This window comes from Apostichopus japonicus, chromosome 10 (assembly GCF_037975245.1).
Source record: "Apostichopus japonicus isolate 1M-3 chromosome 10, ASM3797524v1, whole genome shotgun sequence".
In the NCBI taxonomy this organism is placed as follows: Eukaryota; Metazoa; Echinodermata; class Holothuroidea; order Aspidochirotida; family Stichopodidae; genus Apostichopus; species Apostichopus japonicus.
Window position 1 is genome coordinate 3,380,001 of NC_092570.1, and position 24,126 is coordinate 3,404,126.

At 37.4% G+C, this 24,126-nt stretch overlaps 2 protein-coding genes across 7 annotated transcripts in view; one reads left to right on the forward strand and one right to left on the reverse strand.

The window, feature by feature from the left end:
- LOC139974877 (cation channel sperm-associated auxiliary subunit delta-like) overlaps positions 1–11,903 on the forward strand; it is a 20,882-nt gene extending 8,979 nt beyond the window's left edge. For 2 of the 6 annotated variants that reach the window (XM_071982374.1, XM_071982380.1), the window contains 13 exons: positions 3–173; positions 788–871; positions 1,117–1,230; positions 1,573–1,662; positions 2,562–2,602; positions 3,402–3,486; positions 4,031–4,083; positions 5,089–5,145; positions 5,477–5,617; positions 6,884–6,983; positions 8,802–8,888; positions 10,273–10,430; positions 11,128–11,902. In XM_071982374.1, coding sequence (XP_071838475.1) covers positions 3–173; positions 788–871; positions 1,117–1,230; positions 1,573–1,662; positions 2,562–2,602; positions 3,402–3,486; positions 4,031–4,083; positions 5,089–5,145; positions 5,477–5,617; positions 6,884–6,983; positions 8,802–8,888; positions 10,273–10,430; positions 11,128–11,329 — 1,383 coding nt within the window. In that variant the 3' untranslated portion in view covers positions 11,330–11,902. Of the gene's footprint in view, positions 1–2; positions 174–787; positions 872–1,116; positions 1,231–1,572; positions 1,663–2,561; positions 2,603–3,401; positions 3,487–4,030; positions 4,084–5,088; positions 5,146–5,476; positions 5,618–6,883; positions 6,984–8,801; positions 8,889–10,272; positions 10,431–11,127 lie in introns of all 6 variants that reach the window. The other 4 variants (XM_071982377.1, XM_071982376.1, XM_071982379.1 and 1 more) reach the window with 4 other exon arrangements.
- An 8,452-nt stretch (positions 11,904–20,355) lies between these two features.
- Positions 20,356–22,669, reverse strand: LOC139974878 (uncharacterized). Its single transcript, XM_071982381.1, has 2 exons — positions 22,441–22,669; positions 20,356–21,108 (listed from the first exon to the last, which is right to left on the reverse strand). The coding sequence occupies exons 1-2, from the start codon at positions 22,517–22,519 to the stop codon at positions 20,828–20,830; spliced, it is 360 nt and encodes a 119-aa protein (XP_071838482.1). The 5' UTR covers positions 22,520–22,669; the 3' UTR covers positions 20,356–20,827.
- Between the last annotated feature and the right edge of the window lie 1,457 nt (positions 22,670–24,126).

Sequence of the window (24,126 nt, forward strand, 5' to 3'; positions counted from 1 at the left end):
AGATCACCAATTTGTCCATTCCTGTGGATTCTGCTATAAGTCTGTCTTCTGAAGTGAACATAATTGTTTGGTCTCTCATTCAGCCATCCAATGTTTCTTCTCAGATGAATAACTCTGTAGTTGTTTCATCTGAAATGTTATATCCTTTGGAGAAGTATTCAAGTAATTGTAAGGTGAGCAATTTTTCTTTGGGGGTTGGGGTAATGGGGGGGGGGTTGTGTGTGGATGATGTTTTACAACATTTCATTGACCATATACCATTCCAATATTCCCATTACAATATTTAAGGGTTGTCGTGTTGTTTTACCCATATTGGGTCATTTGCTATAATATTAAGTCAATCCTCAAGTATCATAAAATGTAATTCTCCCACCACAATAACCACAGGAAGCCAACAAATTTTGAGTCTAGTAATAAATGACAAAAATTATGTGTCCAGTTGTGATACTTCTAGAGAGATTAGCTGACATTTTACTAATTTTAAATTATTCAGGTAAAATGATATGCTGTTCCTTGAAATGATTATACTGAAGTTGCTTTACAGTTTATGAAAGTATTCCCAGAGTGGGATCTACTTGATAAAATTAGAACGTCTATTAATGTTAAATCATGATTAAAATCATGGTTGGAAAAGCCTTGTGAACCATCCAAGCCATGTTTGTAGAAAACTCAAGGTGCATAAAAATAAAAATTAGATAAAGGAACAAAAAACAAAAAACAAAAGCAGAGATGTGTGAAAAACAAGAAATAGAAAAAAGAGAGTCTTCAACTTATCTTTTCACTGTAGCAGGAGTGTTCCACATTCTGCTTGTGCTCAACAGGGAATATTTGCCCCTATACCAACTCGGAGGATCATGCAACATTCAGCAAGGTATTCCTGAATGATATGTCTAATCCATTTGTGAATTATTTAAAAATAGCATAAAATTCAATTCATGGTATTTCTTAAAGCATAATAATGAATTATGGTAATAGGCAGAAGTTATTGCATGGGGTAGGGAGTTGGGGGGGGGGGGCAGCAGGGGAGTAGAATATCTTGAAAATAAGGACAGACATTAAACACAGTGAGAAATACAATTGTAATCAAGTTCCTGTATGCTGTTGCACTTCCCTCAGCACCAGGCATTGATGATAACTCAGCTCAGACCTGTTTACTATCTCGATATCGGCATGACGATGGTCTTGGACGTCCACTACCTACCAGAACCCTGGATGGAAGACGAGTTTATTGTAAGGAACATATTTTAGAAATGTTAATTATGAACAAAAATTGTTCTTCAATCAGTATTTCAATTGACAGAATCATGTTATCATGTGACTAGAACACATTAAACAGAAACAAAATGAATTTGCCCCCCCAAAAAAAATTGGTGAAAAAAGCAACAACGTAACTTTGGGTGTCTACAAGTTATTTTAATACTTAGTAGCCACGCATGTTATCCACTGTTTTTGTAAGTATTTAAATGTGTCACAAACTCTTGTGTCGAAAGAATTTCAATGAAATTTTTATGTTAACATGATATGACTCAATTCTGCTTGATTTAATTTCGTTCTTGTTGCTTTGGTCTGGAGGTATCTGTCGAGAATCCCAGCATCATTTCAACTCATACTGATGTTACTGTTGGGGAAGCAGTCGACACGGGAGTCATGGAAACAAATTTGGTAAGTTGATTCTGTGAGGACGGGGCAGGGGAGAGGGGAGAGAATGTTAACAGAGAGAGAGAGAGAGACAAGTGAAGTGTTTACTTTTCATGTTTTGTGCATCTCATTGCTAATTATCTACAATTGTCTGGAAAGTTGTTTTTACCTGTTTACAAAAATTTGTAAGCAGGGTGTGACGAAAATTGAAAATCCATCAGTATTGGAACCTCTCAATGTTATGGGAATGTTGTTGGTATATAACTGCATGGCAGGCTACACTAATTTATTTTCTTAAAACTTAATTCCTTTTTGATTTTGAAAACAAGGGTCATTTGAATCCTCTTAAATACAGCAGAATTTTGCTTCCTTGTTCCAAAACGATATTCCTATGTGTTTCTCATTTTAAGCAAAAAAAGTCATTTAAATTTGATGTAATATTTGCTGTTTTAGAAGTTTTTGCCTTTATCAGATCAATATCAAGCCTACCATGCCAGTTCTGTTACACATTTTAGCCTATGTTATACAAGTTAATCAGAAGAAAGAAAAGTTAAAAACTATAAAAACATATTATATTTTAGTAGAAAAAAATGAGGGCATTGAAACTTTAAACAGATAAGTTAATATCGTCTATCTTCGTGGGTACAGTTGTGACTCCATGAGCAGGTTTTTAAGGAATAATGAATTCTTTAAACCACTAACTCTGTTTTGTTATTCTTTCATATTTCAGTGGGCCAGTATTCTTGCTTGGATTTTTACACTTTTATGTGCAAATATTTTACTGAATTTGAATTCTAAACTCACTAACTTAAAATTAAGATTTAGTTGAGTTTCTTTTCTAAAAAGTAGTAATTGCTGACTACAGTGTATCATGTGAACAATCCATTTATCTGTCTTTTCTTGTTTTTTACTTCAAATTTCAGGCCATTAATATCAGCCTGGTAGCAAGTGGCCTTCCTGATGGGTAATGAAACAGTTATTTCTCTCTTTTTTCATGAAATGGATTATAAAACTAGGTGACGATGTCATAGATAAGACATCTAACATTTACCATGCTGTGTGTTGACATAACTAGCCTACATGATGTTCCATTCTCAGGAAGAGCTTGATCGATATATTGATTGATTGATAAATCAATTATTGATTAAGTAGAGGATCAACTGCTGGAGATATATTAGTCAAAGAAAAAAGTCATGTGATTTATCAGTCAACTTAGATAACGTTTAAGGTAAAAAAATGGAGGAGAAATATTAAATAAGAGTGGTTGGATATGGAGCAGTTCAGATATTAAGAATTTCTTTTGTTATCACATTTCTTTTAATTTGATCACTTGAATTCAATTGGTATGTCAGCTGTGCAGTGTTGGATCTGGATACTGACAATTTTTTATATTAAAAAACTGATAAAAATTTGTGGGTCGTCAATGCAGTTGGGAGGTACAAAAGCAGGGGAGATTGAATATCTATCGGAGTTTGTAATGCTAACCATACTGAACGCTCCTCTGCACAAATTCATGATAAATACACTGTACTATTTCAGTGGTCAAGCCAAATTTGTCTTCGCAAACAGGAAATTAGTGCAGGCCATTAGAGCACTTGAGTTTACAATCGTATGGTGGCTGGTCAATTAGTTAATCCTAATGGCAGTACTTGGTGTAGTTTATGCTATAAAGTAACAAATTATTAATGCTCAAGTGAATTTGAGGAGGACAATTATTCTATAGGCATGCTTGACCATCATGATTGTTTTGTTGCCATTTTCAGAGAGAGAGAATCAGCCAGAGGAATGAGTAACATCAAGGTGTCTGTGATATATCCCAATCCAGCGTGCATGGCTCAAACTTCAAAGGTCTTCATTGTTTTAAAGATAGTTTTTATGTTTTCATACAGTTTTTCTTTTTTCACAAAGCTTTTAAGAAACAAGCAAAATGTTTCAAATTCAGTATAGAAATTATATGTACTAATGACAAGAATAGGAAATTTGTGATGGAGTTATTGGGTTTATTTTGTTAAGGATATATACTGTGAGACACGTTTTGCTACTTTTGATTCGTTTATTGTTTTATTGTTTTATTGGTATCCATAGTTCCAATATCAATATCTTTCTCTTAAGTTTGATCAACTTTCATAAAAGCTGCATTATTATTATTTGTTAATTCAATTGAAATTATAGTATGCTGCGTAAAAATCTCGCAGACTCCCAAAATTTTATTAAATGATGTCGAAGGTGTTTGTCAAATGACTCATGATAGGCTCAAAATGTTAACAACGATAATCTGGGAGTCTCTCTCATCTCTGTTTTCTTAACTTTCATGCTTTCCTGATTGTTTTCATCATCCTCTGCATGCTTCCTTCCTCTGCCTCCATCTCTCTCACTCAAACCCATCTAACAGACCACACGCATCGTGGCTGGCTGTCCATCTTACAAGCAGATCCGAGTCCGCAGGTATGACACCAACCTCCAAGGGGAGCTACTATCCTTCCAAAGTCCATCCTTACTTTAACAATCTTTCTTGTCTTTCAGCCTCAATCTGTCATTCTATCTGTCTGTCTGTATATTATCATCTACTTATTTCCAAATCAGGTAATTGTAGCTAACATCTAATTATCATCTCTGTTTTTCGATGCTTACATACATACATACTTGGTGCTCAAGCTTTCTGTTTCACGATATTTTATTTTATGTTGTTTTTTCACAATGATCTACAAAGGACAAATTCTGTAGAGAAAAGAACGAAACCTGAAAAATCTGTGAGGAGAATTTTACTGATGAAACTGCATCTTGTTTATGTGTAACAACTTTTTACCATTTGACCAGACTCATTATTTTATAACCAATGTTGTACCAAATTGACCACTGTAGCTCCAAGCTTTGTAGACAGGGCCAAAACCTTTACTTTGGCGGTAAGGAATCCATCAATCACTCGCAGAATATTTGTTGGAACAGCCTGTGTTGCATAATTGGTTTACTGGTACCACTGTACAAATGTGAGATAAAGGAACACTCTCCTCCTTCTCCCCCACCCCATCCTCCTCCTCCTCCTCCTCCCTCTCTCCTCTTCCTGTTCAGCAAGGGTCAGTAATTTCTTGGTCAGTGCTGACCTTGGTAACTGATACTACTTGGGATGATCATCATTTTTGTTTACCTTCTTCACGATCTTGAGATCATGGGGTGGGGGAGGGGAGGGTGGGGGAGGTTTTTCAAAAGGTCATTATCCATGTAAGGTGGTTACCTTCTGAATGTCATAAACCTACATGACTGACATTTAGACAGCTGGAGGTACAGAGGTGTTTACCTCATTCTTTGTTCTTATAAAGTGTGTTTTGTACAGGTTTACAGGGACGCATAACATCATGGCAGCTGTGGTTGATACATCTTTCTGCCTTCCTGAAATAAAATAGTGAGAACTACCGAAGGATAATTATGTGTTTTAAATTTGTTTTTCTACAGAACCGTTGAAGTTACGGAGTGTGAAAATATGAAGTATCATCAATATACCATTCCAAGGTAAATTGTAAGAAAAAAGTAGAGACAGAAGTAAATAGCTTCAATCTTCTATGTAATAATTTATACGCGGACACCCTAACCACTAGGCTATGGAAGCTGATTGTATGTCCAGAGGTTCGAAATTGATAAGGAAGATCGTAATTTCACTGTAGGCGTTTGTCACCTGTATCCAACAATACTAGTTCTGTTTTGGTGACATATTTGCCTTACTCTGGAGATCAAACATGATGCTAACCAACTCGAAATCATTTGTGACTCCTAAAGACGGATGTCGAAAGAGATGCTATATTTATATTCCGTTTACTGTAATTTTCTATTCCTAACACTACAGGGATGTATATGACCGTCACTATCTTCAAGGAACTGGCCCTGAGACTGACTGGGGTGACCTTGAGGTCATGTATGACTACTGGAAACTTGGATGCCCACACCCAGTCTACTATGGATTTATATACAAACCAGTACTTGAACTGTGAGTATACATGCAAGGGACCCGGCCTCCCTTTATAGTCTCTTCAATGCATTTTAAGCTTAGACCAGGTTGATAAATATAACATTCACTTACATTGCTTTCTATATACTCTGTTAAATTTTACACGTCCAGTTGGCCATAATTGGCATATATATCTCCAGAGAGTTTTGGTTTCATGGGACAGTGAAGGATTGAGGCGGGTACATGTCACACAGCAGCAGAGTTGTAAGAAGTAACTTCAATTATCTAAGGTTCAAGGCCAGTCATCGACTCTTAGAGACTGCTTTATCATCAGTGGGGGTTGGGTGGGTGCGGGGTAGGGATTTATAAACATCTCGATTGAAATTTAGTTTCTTGCTGCAAAGTAGGTATATTTTATTGTTTTGCAAACCTCATTTTATAGAAAGAGCAAAATAGATGGAGGGGGTGGGGGGGGGGGTGTGGAGGAAGAGGGAGTATTTGTTTTTGGGATACTTTCTTCCACTTTTGACCCCCCCCCCCCGGTTCATGTAGTGATGCTACTTCCATTAGTCAAGAACAACTTACTTGTGTGAAAATGTCATCCTTTAGATGACCATCTCTATTCATTCACCTCAAATTAATTGTCCAGACATGGGAAAGGACATCATTGTTTTGCTCTAGCATTATTTATCTTTACTGCTCTGGGATCCTGAGGGCCTCGGTGACTTCATTTTGTTGCTGTTGCCAAGGGAGACAATGTTCTCAATCCTCTGAGATAGCATACTCCTTATAATTGCCCCATTGACTAACGCACAAAAATTGTCAAAGTGACTGTGTTCTCTCAGTCCTGGTTACTAGTTCTCACTTGCTAATCACTACCCATCACTAAATAGCTGAAAAGTTGGCCATTCATGGCATCTTCATATATCTGTATCACAACCATGAAGATTTTTTGTTCGCTAGGAGAGTCTAAAGCTTTTGTCACTTGTTCACAAACCTCTTTAACCCAGTAGAAAATCATTTTTGTTTGCTGCTCCTTGAAGGCCTAAAGTGATCTAGAATTGTCTCCATTGACCCAATGTTTGCACCACATTTACTTGCATTTGTGTACTCTGACCCAAAAACAGATTTTGTTTGATAAACATATCACAAAAATTTATGCTCTCTGGATGCATTGTTTGTGCCTTGAGGAGAACACTCAGGTGGATTGATATAGACGTTATATAAAGTATATGCCACCTCAATTCATTATTAAATCTTTAAAACCAAATTTCCAGAATAATTTGTTTCCCCCTTCTCTTCCAGGTATGAACATGATGTCTTCAAAGAAGTTATAACTGCAGATTTTGTATTGACTGAAGCTAATGGCATATATAACTACGGTTACACTGAAACTGCCGACACCGTAGATACACATTACACTCTGCTACATCTTTGATTACGTTATATTTAAAGGATTTTCTGGCGGTTGACGTCGATTGCTTATCAATATCGCCTTAAACTTTCTGAATCTTTAGGCAAAACAACATCCTCATAGCGTTTTGTTTGGTTGAAGATATGCAATTTTTTTTTTTTGGGGGGGGGGGGACTTTATATGATATTTGGTAAATGTATCTGGCAACAGCAAAATGGATGATTTCACCAGAGCAATTCAGCTGCAAAGTTTTTTTTGTAAAATGTTTTTTTTATAAGATTATTTATAACTTTATATGATATTTTGTAAATGTATCTGGCAACAGCAAAATGGATGATTTCACCAGAGCAATTCAGCTGCAAAGTTTTTTTTTGTAAAATGTTTTTTTTTATAAGATTATTTATACAAAAAGATACATTTTTATTCTATACTAAGTACAGGGAATTTTGGACAGCTAGTCAAAACACTTTTAATGTATCAGGTTGCAGGGATAAATCATATAATATAGTCATTTAATAGCCTAAGCTTTGCAGACCATTGCCCAGATGACATCACAGACCCCCCCCCCCACTTCCCTTAGTGGGATCCAACACCCTGGAGTAGTTGAAGGTTTAGCCAGTCAGGAGTTGGTTACATTCAAGCGAAATATTTATCAAGTTAGGAGCAAAATATTGAGCACTGGTTTTTCAACTAGCAGTGTGAATGGAATATCTTTCTCTTTAATTCAATTTTCACAAAAAGTTTCCAGAAAATCCTTTAAAGCGTCTTTCAGTCAGAGGAGCAGTTTAACATTTCTATGGAGCTGGCTGAGAGAAAAACTTTTTTTCTCATTTCTGTTTTTCTTCTCACGAATAACAAAATTAAATAAAAATAAGACTACATAGTTACATAAGTAACATGCTTTGTTAATAATAATTATGACACATTTGTACATAAATATAACCAAAAAACAATAGAAGAATGTTTGGTTACCTTTAATAAAGACAAAATATTGTTAATATAAGTGCAAAAAAATGATACCATGGGAGCCAGAACGTTTCCCATTTATCCCCAGTCATATTGCTTGAAAGAATATATTTTGGCAGCCAAAAATGATCTTTAAGAAAGTGATTCATATTATTGACTGAAGGACTTGTCTTCTTAAAATTTGAAAGAAAAGTGAAATAATTTAGCAAAATTATTATAAGGTTAAAGATTTTATCTAACTTCCCACCAAATAAATTCGATTTAGGATTTAAGACAAAAAATATTGATATTTCTTTCTTCCAGTATGCTTTCAAGATAGGTCCAGAAAGGCTTAACAAAATCACTACTAAAAGCTAAATGTTGAATAGTTTTGCTATGCGATTCACAAAAGGAACAAAGGTCATGATCATTGATATTCATTTTATGGAGAAGAACATCTGTATGGATGAAACAATGAAGAATTTTGTAATGAAACCATTTTAATTTGATATCATTTGTGCAAAGAAAAGGCACTGCACAATAGAATCTGCAATCCTCCTCAGATAGAACAATCTGCAACTCATATCCACATTTTGGACAAGCCTTGCTTGAGTGATTGATGGAACGAACTAAGTTTGAAATATATGTATATATATTTATATATATATATATATATATATATATATATATATATATATAAATATATATATATATATATATATATATATATATATATATATATATATATATATATATATATATATATATATATATATATATATGTAAAAGTTCATGAATATTAACATGTATGGCTATATTTATGCGTTTTCGTTTTCTGGTACCCTGTTGTCTTTGTTTCATCAGGCTGGGTGCAAGAGAAGGCCACAGAGCTGGCTCTTGATGCTCCAACAACAGTTTACTGTGGACCCCTACACTGCCTGGACCAGAGAGGTACTGGACACCATTTGATGTTTTTGAAATCATCAGGGATTATCAAGATAACGATGTTGTAATTCATAGTCACCAAATGAATTTAACGTCCCAAAGTGTTTGAAATTCGATGGAAACTCAACCAACCTCTGAGAATATGTTTGCCGATTTTGGTTGAAATTGAAAAGGTTTACAAATTCATACCAGATTTCCACATTTCAATTCAGCTTTCACATAAATTTTCCAATTCCTTAATTTGCACTCACACATGTTTAATTAACACTAAGTTATATTCACGTTCAAGACAAGCATTTCATGCTCATTGGTATAAAATAAAAAAAATAAAAAATTCCTTAAAATCAATTGTAAAGATAAATTTATTCTCACATTAGTGCATCAATATTCGCACATGTAGTTTCTACATAGTCTTCTCTCAAATATGATTTTGTACATATAATTTGTTTGATCTATACTGATATCAGTGAACAATTTGAACAATGATTTCAAAGTGGTTTTATGCAAGTCTTCTATCATCAGTGCTCTTTATGAGTGGTATGTACAATGCTCTAAAAGGTTTTGTTACATAAAGTCTATTATCAATGCTTCTACGAGTGGCACAATGCTCTAAAAAGTTCTTTTTCATTGACATATATCTCGATTGCCAATACCCCGCGGGAAAAAAACAATGCTCTCAAAGTTGTTTTTCCATATATTACTGTTTGCACATCAGCATGAACAATGCTTTCACAGATTTGTTACACAAATTTCTATTCTCAAGTGGACTATACCTTCAGCATTTTGCATTAATCATAAATCTATTCTCAATGCTCTCCTGAGTGAACAATGCTTTGCTACACATATTCGTACTATCAGTGCACTATATGTGTACATTTCCATCATTAACATGTTTATTCTCAATGCTCTTGTGAGTGGACGATGCTTTGCTACACATGTTCGTTCTATCAGTACACTATATGTGTACATTTTGCATCAATCATATATCTATTCTCAATGCTCTCCTGAGTGGCCAATGCTTTGCTACATATGTTCGTACTATCAGAACACTGTATGTGCACATTTCCATCATTAACATGTTTATTCTCAATGCTCTTGTGAGTGGAAGATGCATTGCAACAGATGTTCGTAATATCAGTACACTATATGTGTACATTTCCATCATTAATATATTTTACTCTCAATGCTCTCCTGAGTGGCCAATGCTTTGCTACACATGTTCGTTCTATCAGTACACTATATGTGTACATTTCCATCATTAATATATCTATTCTCAATGCTCTCGTGACTGAGTGGCCAATGCTTTGCTACAGATGTTTGTACTATCAGTTCACTATATGTGTACAATGTTTACATGTTGCATGTTGTATTATTAATCTTTATATTTCAGAATTACATAAGTTGTCATTCACCCGAGCAGGGTGCCGAAAGTTATGATCCTTCTCAACCTTACGAGGTACTCAGTAACAATACTACCAACGGGATCAAATTTTCACAATACAATGGCATTTATGTCTTCAACATCACTGTCTTGGATCCAGATTACAGGTATAGGATTTAGACTGTGTTCTTATTGTAAAAATGTTTTTAAAGTGACCTCGGTAGATGAAAAGGCCTAGAATTCCACTATCTTAGTCTGCACTTGCCGAACAGCGCCAGTGCTTTAGATCAAATATCTATCAGCCGGAGTCTAGTTCTCTCTGGCATTTTTCCCGCATAGCAATACACATCTAATTTCTTTACAGTAAAGTATACAACAGTGACGTTACTGAAAATAATATCTGCTGACTAGCAGTAATAAAGCGCTTAATGTTAGGTACACAAATTGTGCCGATGCTTTGGCCGAAGGTTTTTTGACCGACGTACCATGAGCTTAAAGATAGTCTGTACAGGCCCCAAATTATAGCACGCTATAATTGCTAGAAGTTTTCAAAAAGTACTTTCCTGGAGGTTTTCACTCTCCAATTTGTTCTTATACAGTTTTTAGGAACGCACAAGATGACTGAATATCCAAATGAGGAAAATTTCCTCGAATGTTGTAATAAAAACAGTTTAAGAATTTTCACCAAAGGTGACCATATTTGAATATCTAGCATATTTGGGGCCAATACAGCATACCTTTATGTTGGCCGTTTCAGCATTCCTTACGAGAGGCGGGATATCGAGGTGGGTTTTTTTTGGGGTGGGGGACAAAAACCCATAAATGAAGTTTATTCTTTCCTGGATTTCTTTATTTTGTTATCAGTTTCTGTCAACTCGAAACTCAATTCGCGGTGGAAGTATTTGGTGCATTTCCAAAGAGTGAACTTCCTGCTCTGAGGATCATGATGATAACTTGCGGCTTGGGCTTGATTGCTCTCATCTCGCTCTACGTCATCGACATCTTCTACTGGAGAGATGGGGAGGAAGAGCGGGTAGAGACCAGGAGAGATTCATTTCCGTACTGAATATGTATCCCCGGGGAGGGGAGGGGAGGAAGGTGAAGCAGCGATGTATTTGGAAGCTGCTTTATTTCAGCTATGACTTTTGTTCTCTCTGATGGTATTGGTTTTTTTCTGATATATTTCTAACGTTTATCAGCGTTGGAAGTGGTGTTCATTTGAAATACAGTACAACCTTTGGGAGTGTCTCTTGAGGTTCTGTGGGCAAAACCTGACAATTAACCATTTTGACAGGCTATATGCGGTAAGCCTCTGGATATTTTCTGGTTAAATGCTAAACAGTGCCAGTGCTTTAAGTCTAAACTATCGGCCAGAGTCTTGTTCTCACTGGCATCTTTTTCGAATAATGTTTTTGCACAACTCTGGAGAGATTACACAGAAAGTAGTTTGTTAGAACAGGATTCAAACAGTGATGAGAGTGGAGACATTTGTTCTCTGGTGGTCAGAATATGTGATTCATATTTGGTTTATGCTGGCTATTAAATGTTTGAAAGTAACTAGGAACAACAAAGTGCTGTTGTACCCATCACATATTCTCAGTTCTCACAACTGGTAATTTGACAGAGGAGGGGATGGGGGGGGGTGGGTTTGGAGAATGGGGCTAGTAATATGTTTCAGAACTCAAGTTAAGTCCATTTTGTCTTACCAATGCCTATGTCTCTTGTTGTTGTCATCATATTTGAAATGAGTAATTATTCAGAAAATGAAATATTTTTTAAACTGAACCCAGCTTCAATTCAAAATTATCTTCAAAATGAATTGCTTTTCTACATTTCTATTTTGTTATTGTTGCTTTTCCTTTCTGTCGTTATAACAACAACATCTTGAATGGAGATACCGTAATATCCATGATACAATTATTTTGTGTTTTTATTTTTGTGTCCAAGGTTCAAATATTTATGTTGCATCTTATTGTTAGGAATCTCCTACTTTGCCATTAAAAATTTTAGCTGCGATATTTAACCTGTACATAACAAATATTCTTGTTGTACCATTCTCTTTTCCTATAGTTTATGGTTTTGTACCAATAGCTACTACGGTGTATGTAAAGTTCACCCCAAAGGTTACCCAGCAACTTATCTCACCCCTCCCCATGTCATCTATCCCTCCCTCCTAACTCACCACCAAATGGATTCATTTTGACACTACTTTTAGATAACAAATAAAATCAAAAGCAGTGAAGTAGAGTAACCTCAACTGCCCCTAATTCCCTCAACTATCCCCAATCCCACACTGATGTTACTACTATCTCACCCCCCCCCATTTCACCAACATCTCACTCTTATGTCACCCCATCTCACCCTATCTCACCCCTGTCTCACCCAGTGGCGTCGCCAACGGGGGGCCAGGGGGGGCACGTGCCCCCCTGGAAAACCTAGTGCCCCGCGAGTGCCCCCATCTGAGATTTGGGTTGGTAAAAAAAATATATATATATTTTGTTATATTCAACTCCCATCATCTGAGTTGGTTTTTCATAAGGACAAAGAAGCACAGTAATTCGTATTTTCTTCAAATGAGCTGCGAAAAAATGAAAAAGTTTATCCTTGACCGTCGGGTATCGAAGTCGTAACCCGCGCCATCACAACAGGTGAGCCATACTCGATGTGTGATCAAACTGTGGATTGCATGGTGAGATCCCTGATAGGAGCCAATAACGATGCTGGAACCTGTTACATCTTAATAGATAATGGGAGAAAACGAGAAGGACAAGAAAGGAGTTAATTAATTCAACAAATGTAGGTTCTATTGATAGGGTTAGGCATAATATCGACAGCATGTGGTTCATATCCTCTGCAAAATTCTGTGCGTTGTTAAAATCATTACCTAAAAAATAGCAATTTCTGGAGATCTCTGCAGATCGAATTTAGCATCAAATGTGGCACCACTTTGCATATAGCCCATCCTCCGTATGCGAAAATAGACCCCTCCCCCAGGACGGCGATCCGTATCCACCTAAGTGCCCCCATCAAATGCTGGTGCCCCCCCTGTGCCCCCCTGACTGAAAAGTCTGGTGACGCCACTGGTCTCACCACCATCTCACCCCCAACTCAAGACATCTCACCCAAACTTACAGGCATCTCACCCCCATTTCATTTACAACTGACCCCAAACTTATACCCATCTCACCCCCATTTCACCGGCATCTCACCCCTAACTCACAGACATCTCACCCCAAACTCACAGGTGTCTCACCTCCATCTCACCCCAATCTCGTTATGTAGGGTCTGCCTTGTATCTATTAACCTATAGGGATAAGACAGCTCACTACTCGAGTACTGTTAAGAGGCAAGAAATAAAAAAGGAAATGGAAGTTGAACATAGGTTGGGGTGTAAGTCCCCACCCCCAGTGGCGGAGCTAGGGGTGTTGGTTAGGAGGGGCGAGAATGGTCTGTAGGGGCGCCATCGACACTATCAGAGCTATATACAGCTCTGGACACATATCTAAGCGGAGCGCCACAACTGGTTGGCGCGTAGCGTACCGAAATTTTTGAGTAAAGATACTCCCTAGATCGCCGGAAATGACCCTTTCCGGGCCTGGCTAATTTGCAGATAAACGAAGAATAAATAGGTGTCATCGCCAAATTACACCAACAACATGTGACAAATGTCAATAAGTAGATGAGAGAGCAATTAAAAAGTCAATAATCACGAATAAGTAAAAAGTGGTAAAGAGCTGAAAAGGGCGCCAGCAGCCCATTTGAGTCTGTCAGGAGGGGGTGGGGGTGGGATCCGCCCCTGATTATATGGACGCTCCGCCACTGCCCACACCATATACTGGATCCTCGCCTGCAGTTCACATACATAAAAATCATTAAAGACGTGATAAAGTGGCATAAATATGTTAATTTATTTACCTTCATTTTACATTAAGATTAATAAGATTGCCAATATAACTGCTTTAAAAAGGAGGAACTGACCCCTTCCTCCAGCGAACACACATTCTCTGTGGTCCGGTCTATTTCGTGCCCCACTCCACATTTACACTATACATAAATACCACCAAAATAAAGGCGTATATCACTTTTGAAAAGATAAAATGATGGAATAAAATACATCATGTGGCGGCATCTAGATATGTTCCCATTGGTTGGTGTCTTGACATAAAACACTTAAAATTGAAGGACGGAACTTTTGAGTTATGAAGAAAAGTGTCCACAAGCCAACAAGTATAACTTCATACAAGCGCGTAGCTAAGGGGGGGGGGGTGCGAAGGGGGAGACCGCCCCCCTTGAGCATATTTTTAATTATTTTTTATAATATCACTAGTAATTTCAAAATGAAACATGCTTAAATGCAGTATTCAAGGCCTGGGAAGTGTCATTTCCAGCGATCTGGGAGGCATTTTCGGCCAACATTTTGTTGTACGCTTCGCGCCAACTCATGGTGGCGCTAAGATTAGATAGATTGCCTACAGGCTTCGCCCTCCATGGCAAATTCCTCACTAAGCGCTTGACTTCACATGTTACACCACAGTATACTGGCTACCAAAACCAAAATACTAAGCTAGTAACGTTTTAGCCATCTAAGTTCCCTTGGCCCCATTTTTGAAGCATTCCCCTGTCCTCAACTATACAATCAAAATAGAATAAACTATGCTTCATCAATATAATATCTAACCCCCAATTGACACCACCCTCTGGAAGAGAATCCCTCGACCCCCCTCCTCACCCACTCACGCCAGGCTTCCTTGATCTTAAGTGTATAGCCTCCTACTACAAGTAATTTAACCTTGTGAGTTCATAATTCAATAATTGCATTGTTGTTTTGACGCTATATGTGCCATTTTATATGCTATAATCTAGCTAAATGATTACGGTTATTTGCTACCTTGCTAGTCTATGTCTTTCAGCCGTTTTTAATTAAGTATCAAAATATAAACTCAATGTGATTACAGCATCAACCTAATCGATTAGACCTTATACAAGCAGAGGCGCAACTACAATTTTATTGTACAGTGGGGGAGGGGCGGGGTGGGTGTGTTTGGGGGGGGGGTGGGAGTGGGGAGTTAATATGTTATGTCCTACAGGGGAGGAGTCTATGTATGGAAGATGGCCCCTCCCTTTTGAGAAATTTTGGTGCAATTTAGAGTGTTTAGTTTACGGGCGTAACCATCTTTTTTGTAAGGTGGAGAATTGTAGGGCCTACTATATTTTGCAATTTTTGTAACGATGTTGAAGATCTTTCGACTTGTTTTTAACGCATATACATATAATTTTTTTATGATTTTGTCTACCGGTAGAAGGCAAAGTCCCCATAATTCCTGGGAGGGGGGTGGTGGTGGGTTGGGGTAGGCCCATGAAGAGGAATGTGGTACTGTAATTTTGAAACAATGTAGAAGAATTGTTTTCGACTGGTTAGGTTGTACCACACATACATGTAACATATTAATGTGCTGCACAGTATTATTGTCAGTTTGGTAATATATAGGCTACTGTCTACCAGCAGAGGGGGAAGAAATCCCTCATTTTATTCGCCAATAAGTTTTTCGATTGGTCAAATTGCTCCTGTGGTTCAAATAGATAAGTTGTACATCATAAAAGGTAAAGTTATATATCCGGCTTCTATTGCGTTTGTCCTGTTATATGAGAAAAAAGAAATTTGGTTACATCGTCTATAGTCCGCCCCCATCCCCCACCCCCCCACGTATTTCCTTTCCTCTTAACTGCAAAAACAACGTCACCCAGTATAGCCTGGCGGTACGCAGTGTTTTGAATCCCACGACGCCAGATCTTCATGACTAAGCCAAGACCACAACCCCTCAGAAACGATTCTCAGAAAGCAAGACATTCAGCCTGAACTTTAAGAGTTAAGATGTTAAATAATAATTAAACTCATCTAGATCGGCAAGTTCCGAAAGTCTGTAGATAAAGTTCCCGCGATTCACCGAACATTTTTCGCCAAACACCTCTTATCCCACAGTTTCCGTACCTTCGTAGTAACTTGTGTATTCTGTTGCTGTTTAGGTTATCAATGCTTGCCTGGTATTTTAGTTACCCTACGTATGACACAGAGAGTACGGGTTATTACTGCAGTCCCACGCCTATTACGTATTTCCAGTTTATACTCCCCCTCACGGTCGAAGGTGACATTCTTTATTGTACACTGGAACATCGTCATATCCGTCTTGTATTTCTTTTTCTTTATCCTGTGATTGTCTTTGTAAAGCTTGATGGTGAGTTTTCGCCTCCCTTTAATCCTCATCCGCCATTTCCAATCGTTTTCCTCATATATTTGATCAGAATTACCAAGGGGTGCTTGCGTTATTTTGGGAATTCCTGTAAGAAAAGGGATTGTTTGTCATCTATTTCTTGTTTATGTTGTACACTCTAACAGGCCCATGTGATATCATGTAAAATGTGGTTGATGTAGACGGGAAAGGGATAGGAGGGAGGGTTCGGGGGTGGGGGCGGTGGTGGAGGTTGGGGTGGATAACTACCTCAGTGTTAAGTTTTAATCCATCTAATGAAGATGAGTCGGTTCTTTGAAAAATAGAATTGTCAGTGTCGAAGGGATATTTAAAACAAAGAAGTTGACGAAGTATTATACTTCGAAACTGAAAAATAATGAATACTGTTTCATGAACTATCTTTATGTACACATTTAGCATGTCAGTCATCGTTAGTCAACTGCAAGATCTCTGAACCAATTGTTGCACAGCGTCCTCTATTTTGCTATATAACTCTGATAGCACACACATAGCAGTTTACATGATATCTTGTAGTACATAATCACGTATGATCATCATTTTGCATGGACACCATTTCTATTCACTCGTTGTTGTTGTTTTGAAGATTGTATCGATGACATGAAGGAATATAAAAATGAAATTCCAATAGTTTGTACATTAGTATTTCATTTGACTTAATTTTACTGGCGTTTTTGCATCATATAGCCCATGGCAGTGGCCTAAGTAAACAATCGCAAATAATAATAATAATAATAATAATGCATCGCGTTTCTATAGCGCTCACTCCTATAGACACTATGCAGTGGCGCTTTACAAAAACAACCACACCCAAAATCAGTACTAGTGAAATGCAACCCGGAAGAGATGTGTTTGATCTTAAAACTCGTGGAAGAATAACAAGACTGAATTTCAGGGGTATAAGCTGTTCCACTCTTTTGGACCTGCTACAGAAAAGCCCGATCACCGAAGGTCTTCGTCCTAGTTCTCGGAACAACGTAATTAGTTCCAGACCTAGGAGAAATTTGCTTTCAACGTCAACACGAGAATGTGTACCAATACTCGATTACCGTAGATTGGTCTAAACATTATAAGGCGAAATAATAGCAGGGGCAGTGGACGTAGAAATGGCCTTTTTCCTAGGCATATGGTGTATTCTATCACTAATACCAATTGCGGTCGAGACAGTGCTTTAGATTCACTTGTTACTGTAGTGTATTAGGCGATATAGTTAACTGAACATCTAACAGTATTCACACTGTAGCTTAACGATGAATGAACAAATATTACCATAACACACTGGGCAATGGGATTATATTTGTGTTGACCATTCAGAAATCGGATAAATTAAGGCAGACACGAGGGGGGGGGGGGGTTGTTGTTAGTCACATAAAATCAGTTCCCTTTTGCAAATACAAAATCTGAATAGGATTGCGAAAGCAATGCGAATGGCTATATTCCAAATGCCAACCCTCCCCCTTTCCTAACCTAAATACCAGTCCTTTTCGTTTATTTTCTGTTAAAAACTTGTTAGTAGTAGATATCATAATCACTAATGAGATTATCCCTTCTCTCTCCCTGACCCTCTTTGAAACCTATCGAATATTTTCTGAGACGGTGCTGACAGTTAAGAAAAACGAAATTTATAAGTTTACCTTTCCAGTTTCGATTGGCATCAGTTCGATTATTGCTCCATGAATCATTCCAATTGATGTGAATATCTGATGGTTCCATTTTTTTTGTGCGGATAAAATTGTATTTTCCACAGGTACAGACAATGTTTCTAGTATTGAGTTGACGTTTGGTGTGTGCAAAATGCTCTGTAATATCTGCTGGTGTCGTCCAGTATTGAAATTGCCTGGTATTGATTCGTGTTTCTAACAATTGATTTATGTTCTGACGTCAAATGTAATACATATTCATATTTTCCTTCCAACGGCACACGTGTATAAATGGCCACAGCAGAAATCCACAGTGGGATTGGGTGGCAAGTGGGGGAAAAGGAACCATTTTAATGGAGGGGGGGGACATTTCCAGAAGATAAAATACACCTGTATATAGTGCAGATAGCGGGAACATTTAGGGGCTAGTGAATCTCTCTAACCATCTAACCACACTCACCCACCCACACCATAATTCATTGATAAACCAAATTTTGGTTTAAGAAAAGTTCAATTTTGGTATGAAATTCAAATTAAGACTGCAATGAATAGCTGGGAAACGTTTCGAATAATTAACCCAAAACATTTTATTAAAATTCTTTAGCAAGCATTTTCAGATTTTTTTTCTTCATTTTTGCTTCATATATTTATACATTCGGATTTTCTGCATGAGCTATTTACCAAAATGTTTCAATGAAAACGTTTACACCATTTACACCTTGCAAACTGAATCTTTAGCATAGACGGCCAGAACACCAGCCCACGTCACGTGTTTGTAAACACTGTCCAGACTCCGACAACAATATATATAGAGCAATCTATTTTAAACACAAATAACTATAGTAGAAATCATAATTGTAAAAATCATAATCATAACAAAACGGTACAGATATCTTAGTCTAACCCTCACTTACGAGAAAAATGTGTCCATATCAACTCAATATCAAATATGTATAGTTCGATATCAATTTACAGCTTAATTATTTTCATTCATTATTATCGGGCTGCCCGAATAGAGCCTGTACAGTTTACGTAGATTTTTAATGGTGGCATAGTTTAGCAAGTACAGTCTAAAACGTGTTAAATTCTATGCCTGATATGAGAACCAATTTTATTACTCACAAAAGTCAGATATGTATAAAGTCAATAAACGAGCAATAGAAAGTAACTGGCTGGAGGGGGGGGGGTGTAATTTTACACAACTCTGGAGAGATTATACAGAAATTTGTTTGTTAAAACAGGATTCAAACCAGTGATGAGATTGGAGACATTTGTTCTCTAGTGGTCAGAATATGTGATTCATATTTGGGTTATGCTGGCTCTTAAATGTTTGAAAGTAACTAGGAAGAACAAAGAGCAGTTGTCTCCATCACAAGTTCTCAGTTCTCACTACTGGTAATTTGACAATGTTCTTGGTATTATACTCACTCTCTCTCTCCCAGAGGCGGGGTGGGGGGGGGTGGGGGTGTGATTTGGAGGATTGGGTGGTAATATGTTTCAGAGCTCAAGTTAATTCCATTTTGTCTTACCAATGCCTTTGTCTCTAGTTATTGTCATCACATTTGAAATGAAAAATTATTCAGATAATGAGGAATAATGAACCCAGCCTGAATTCAAATTATCTTCAAAAAGAATGGCTTTTCTACATTTTGGTTTGTGTTTGTTGCTTTCCTTTCTGTCGTTTTAGCTAACACATCTTAAATGGAGATACTGTAATATCCATGATACAATTGTTTCTTTTGTGTCCAAGTTTCAAATATTAATGTTGCATCTCATTGTTAGGAATCTCCTCCTTTGCCATTAACATATTAGCTGCGATGTTAAATTACCTTTACATAGCATACATTGTATCGTTCTCTTATCCTATAGCTGTCTATGTTTTTTTTTTACCCATGGCTACTGCGATGTATATAACGTTCACCCCAATGGATACCCAGCAACTCATCTCACCCCTCCCCATGTCATCTATCCAACCCTCCTAACTCACCACCAAAATGGATTCATTTTGAACACTACTTTTAGAGAAAAAACAAAAATCCAACAAACACGGTGGAGTAGAGTAACCTCAACAGCCCTTAATTCTCTCAATTATCCCCAAACCAAGCTGATGTCACTATTATCTCACCCACAACTCACCCCCATCTCACCCCATCTCACCCCCATCTCACCCCCATCTCATCCCTCTCTCACCACCATCTCACCTCCATCTCACCCCAACTCACAGACATCTCACCCTGAAAACTGCTTGAACAAAACAAAATTTGGATATTGTATTTCTCTGATGACTGAGGAGCTACCTCCTCCCCGCCCCACCCACCTGCAAACCCACATTCCCTGTGGTCTTTTCTATTCCGTACTGCGATGTATGTAACGTTCACCCCAAAGGATACCCAGCAACTCATCTCACCCCTTTCCATGTCATCTATCCCACCCTCCTAACTCACCACCAAAATGGATTCATTTTGAACACTTTAGACTTTTATACAACAAATAAAAATCCAACAAAAACGGTGAAGTAGAGTAATCTGTAGATAAAGTTTCTGCGACCCACCGAACATTTTTCGCCACCCACTTCTCGTCTCACGGTTTCCGTACCGTCGTTGTAGCCAGTATGTGTTCTGTTGATTTGTAGGTTACCAATGCTTGCCTGGTGTTTCATCACTCTACGACGTAGAGAGTGCCTTTCGTCGTTACAGTCCCATTCATATTACTTATTTTCAGTTTATACTCCCCCTCATCGTAGAACGTGACATCATTAATTGTACACTGGAACATCGCCATTTTCGTACCGTAAGCCTGTTCCTTAATCTTCTCATTGTCTTTGTAAAGTCTGATGGTGATTGGTCGCCTCCCTTTAATCATAATCTTCCATTTCCAATCGTCTTCCTCATCTACTTCATCAGAATCACCAGGGGGTCCTTGTGCTATTTTGGGGATTCCTGTAAGAAAAGTGATGTTTTTCATCTATTTTTTTGTTTAATTTTAAGTACCGCACCAGCGCTGTTAATTTTTTCATCTAATGAAGATGAGTCGCTTCTTTGAAAAATAGAATAGTCAGTGTCGAAAGGATATTTAAAAAAGAAGTTGACGAAGAATTATACTGAAAAAGTAAAAAAATGAATACTGTTTCATGACCTCTTTTTATGTACACATGTAGCATGTCAGATATCGATATTCAACTGCAAGATCTCTGAACCAATTATTGTTGCTCAGCGTCCTCTATTTTGCTATATAGCTATGAGAGCAGTTCATATGAGACGTTGTAATACAGAACATCATTTTTAATATGAACAACTTTTTGTATGGACAACATTTATGTTCACTCGTTGTTTTGAAAGTTGTATCGATGACATGAAGGAATATGAAAATGAGTTTCCTATAGTTTGTACATTGGTATTTCATTTGACTTATTCCGATCATTTTTCTGGCGTTTTTGCATCATATATGGCAGTGGCCTAATTAAACAATAATGAATTTGCTTTCAACGTCAACACGAGTATGTGTAACCACACTCGGCGACCGTAGACTGATCTAAACATTAAAAGGTAAACAAAAACAAAAAACAAGAGGGGAAGTGGTCGTTGAAATCGCCTTTGCCTTAGCATGGTTTTAATGCATTCTATCAGTAATAGCATATTAACGTCGAGACGGTGCTTTAACTTCATTGGTTACCGTAGTGTATTAGGCGATATAGTGAACTGAACTTCTAACAGTATTCACACTGTAGCTTAATCGACGAATAACCAAAAAATACCATAACACACTGGGCAATGGGAGTATATACGTGTTGACCATTCAGAAATCGGATAAAGGAAGGCAGGCAAGAGGGAAGAGGGAAATGTTTAGCCATCAAATCAGTTCCTTATTGCAAATACAAAATCTGTATAGGATTGCAAGAGCAATGCAAATGGCCATATTCCAAAATGCCACCCATCTCCCTTTCCTCACTTGAATGCCTGTCCTTTTCGTTAAGTTTTTATTGGATATGTGTAGTCAATATCATAATTATCACCAAAGAGATTATACCTTCTCACTCCCTGCCCCTTCTTTAACCCTATCGAATATTTTTGGAGACGGCGCTGGCAGTTAAAAAGCACGAAATCTGAGCTAAGAATTATGTATCACTCCGTCGAGGTGGTACGTCAATAGAAATAAATCAAAATGGCGTCAAGTATAGTTATATATATATATATATATATATATATATATATATATATATATATATATATATATATATATTATATATAACACTGCATCGAATTTTCGATTACCTCTCCAGTTTTGTTCGGCATCACTTCCACCATTGGTCCAAGAATTATACCAATTGAAGTGGATATCGGATGGTTCCATCGTTTGATTGTTTTCTTCGTTAAATTGTACTTTCCACAGGTACGAACAATGTTTATTGTATTGGGTTGTTGTTTGGTGTATCAAACGCAAAGTTGTGTGCAAAGTGCTCAGTTATATCTGCTCTGTGTCGTCCAGTATATCCTGGTATAGTCTCGTGTTTATTATAAATGCTTTATGTGCTGACGTCATATGTAATACATATTCATATTTTCCCTCCAACATTACACGCGTATCATTGGCCACAGCAGAAATTCCAGTGGGACCTGGAGGCAAGTGGGGAAAGGAACCATCGTTTTTTTTTGTTTGGGGGGGGGGGGGGGCAACAATTTTGGAAGGGGAAAAACACAAATTTAGGGGTTAGGGAACATTTCTTACCATCCCATATTTTAATGTAAGACACCTAAGTTAAGACTGCAGGGAATAGCTGGGCAACGTTTCGAATAATTAACCAAAAAAGCGACAACGTGCTTTATAATTACAACCATACACTTAAAGCACAAATTACATTTGTGAGAGAGAAATTCAATTTATATGGAATTCACTTAAAAGCTCTGGTTGGTATGCATGGTGAGCAGCCCCAGAAGTTGTTGGATATGGAGATAATTGAGATGTTAAGATTTTTCTCCTGTAGCGACTTTAAAGCAAAAAAAGCAAATGTCAGAAAAAGGAATTGTCATTTCTCTGGAATGTATGCCAAGCCCGAAAGCTGCAGTGCTTTCAAACAGTTCTTATATAGCTACTTTGACTTAAGCAGAAAAAATGCATGTTGATAAATGATCCAGGATATTTCAGTATGCATGTGTCTGTCTGTCTGTGCCTATTATCATGTTTACAGACACTTAAACAGTTTAAGATGCCACAATTTAATCAAAAGCGAAGCATTATGCAGTTCACATGAGGTTCATTAAACCACCCCTCCCTCCCTCCATGACCAAGGTCCTGGCAGTTTATATAGACGTGTTTTCGTTTGAACTACCTATGTGATCAAAGACATATTGTAATAAACGTGTTACTCCGATGCGTAATGGAACATATTTAGCACGTTAATTATACACTAAGTTTAAGATAGGGCTGCCGCGAAGAAGGAAATTTAATATGGACCCAGCTTGAATTAAAAATTCTCTTCAAACAGAATTGCTTCTCTACATTTCCATTTTTTGGGGGGGCTTTTTAGTTATAGCAACAACATCTTGAATAGAGATACTGTAATATCCATGGTACAATTGTTTTTGTTCTGTGTCCAATTTTCAAATATTAATGTTGCATCTCATTGTTAGGAAGCTCCTACTTTGACATTGAAAATATTAGCTGCGATGTTTGTAACCTGTACATAATTATCCTATAGTTTATGGTTTTGTACCCTAGGCTTCTGGGATATATTTAAAGTCAACCTCCAAAAGATACTCACCAACTCATTTCACCCCCCCCCCCCCCCATGCATCTATCCCTCCCTCCCACTCACCACCAAAGTGGATATAATCGATTTTGAACACTAATTAAAACAACAAATAAAAATCCAACAAAACGGTGGAGTTGAGTAACCTCAACTACCCCTTATTCCCTCAAATATCCCCAATTCCACGCTGATGTCACTTCCATGTCACCCC

What these genes read in the sequence shown, in the direction of transcription:
- LOC139974878 (XM_071982381.1), bottom strand. Translation starts at nt 22,519, where the DNA reads ATGGAACCATCCGATATCCACTTCAATTGGTATAATTCTTGGACCAAT. An exon ending in TGCCGAACAAAACTGGAGAG is followed by an intron (nt 21,109 to 22,440) that starts GTAATCGAAAAT and finishes CTTTTCTTACAG; the next exon opens with GAATCCCCAAAATAGCACAA.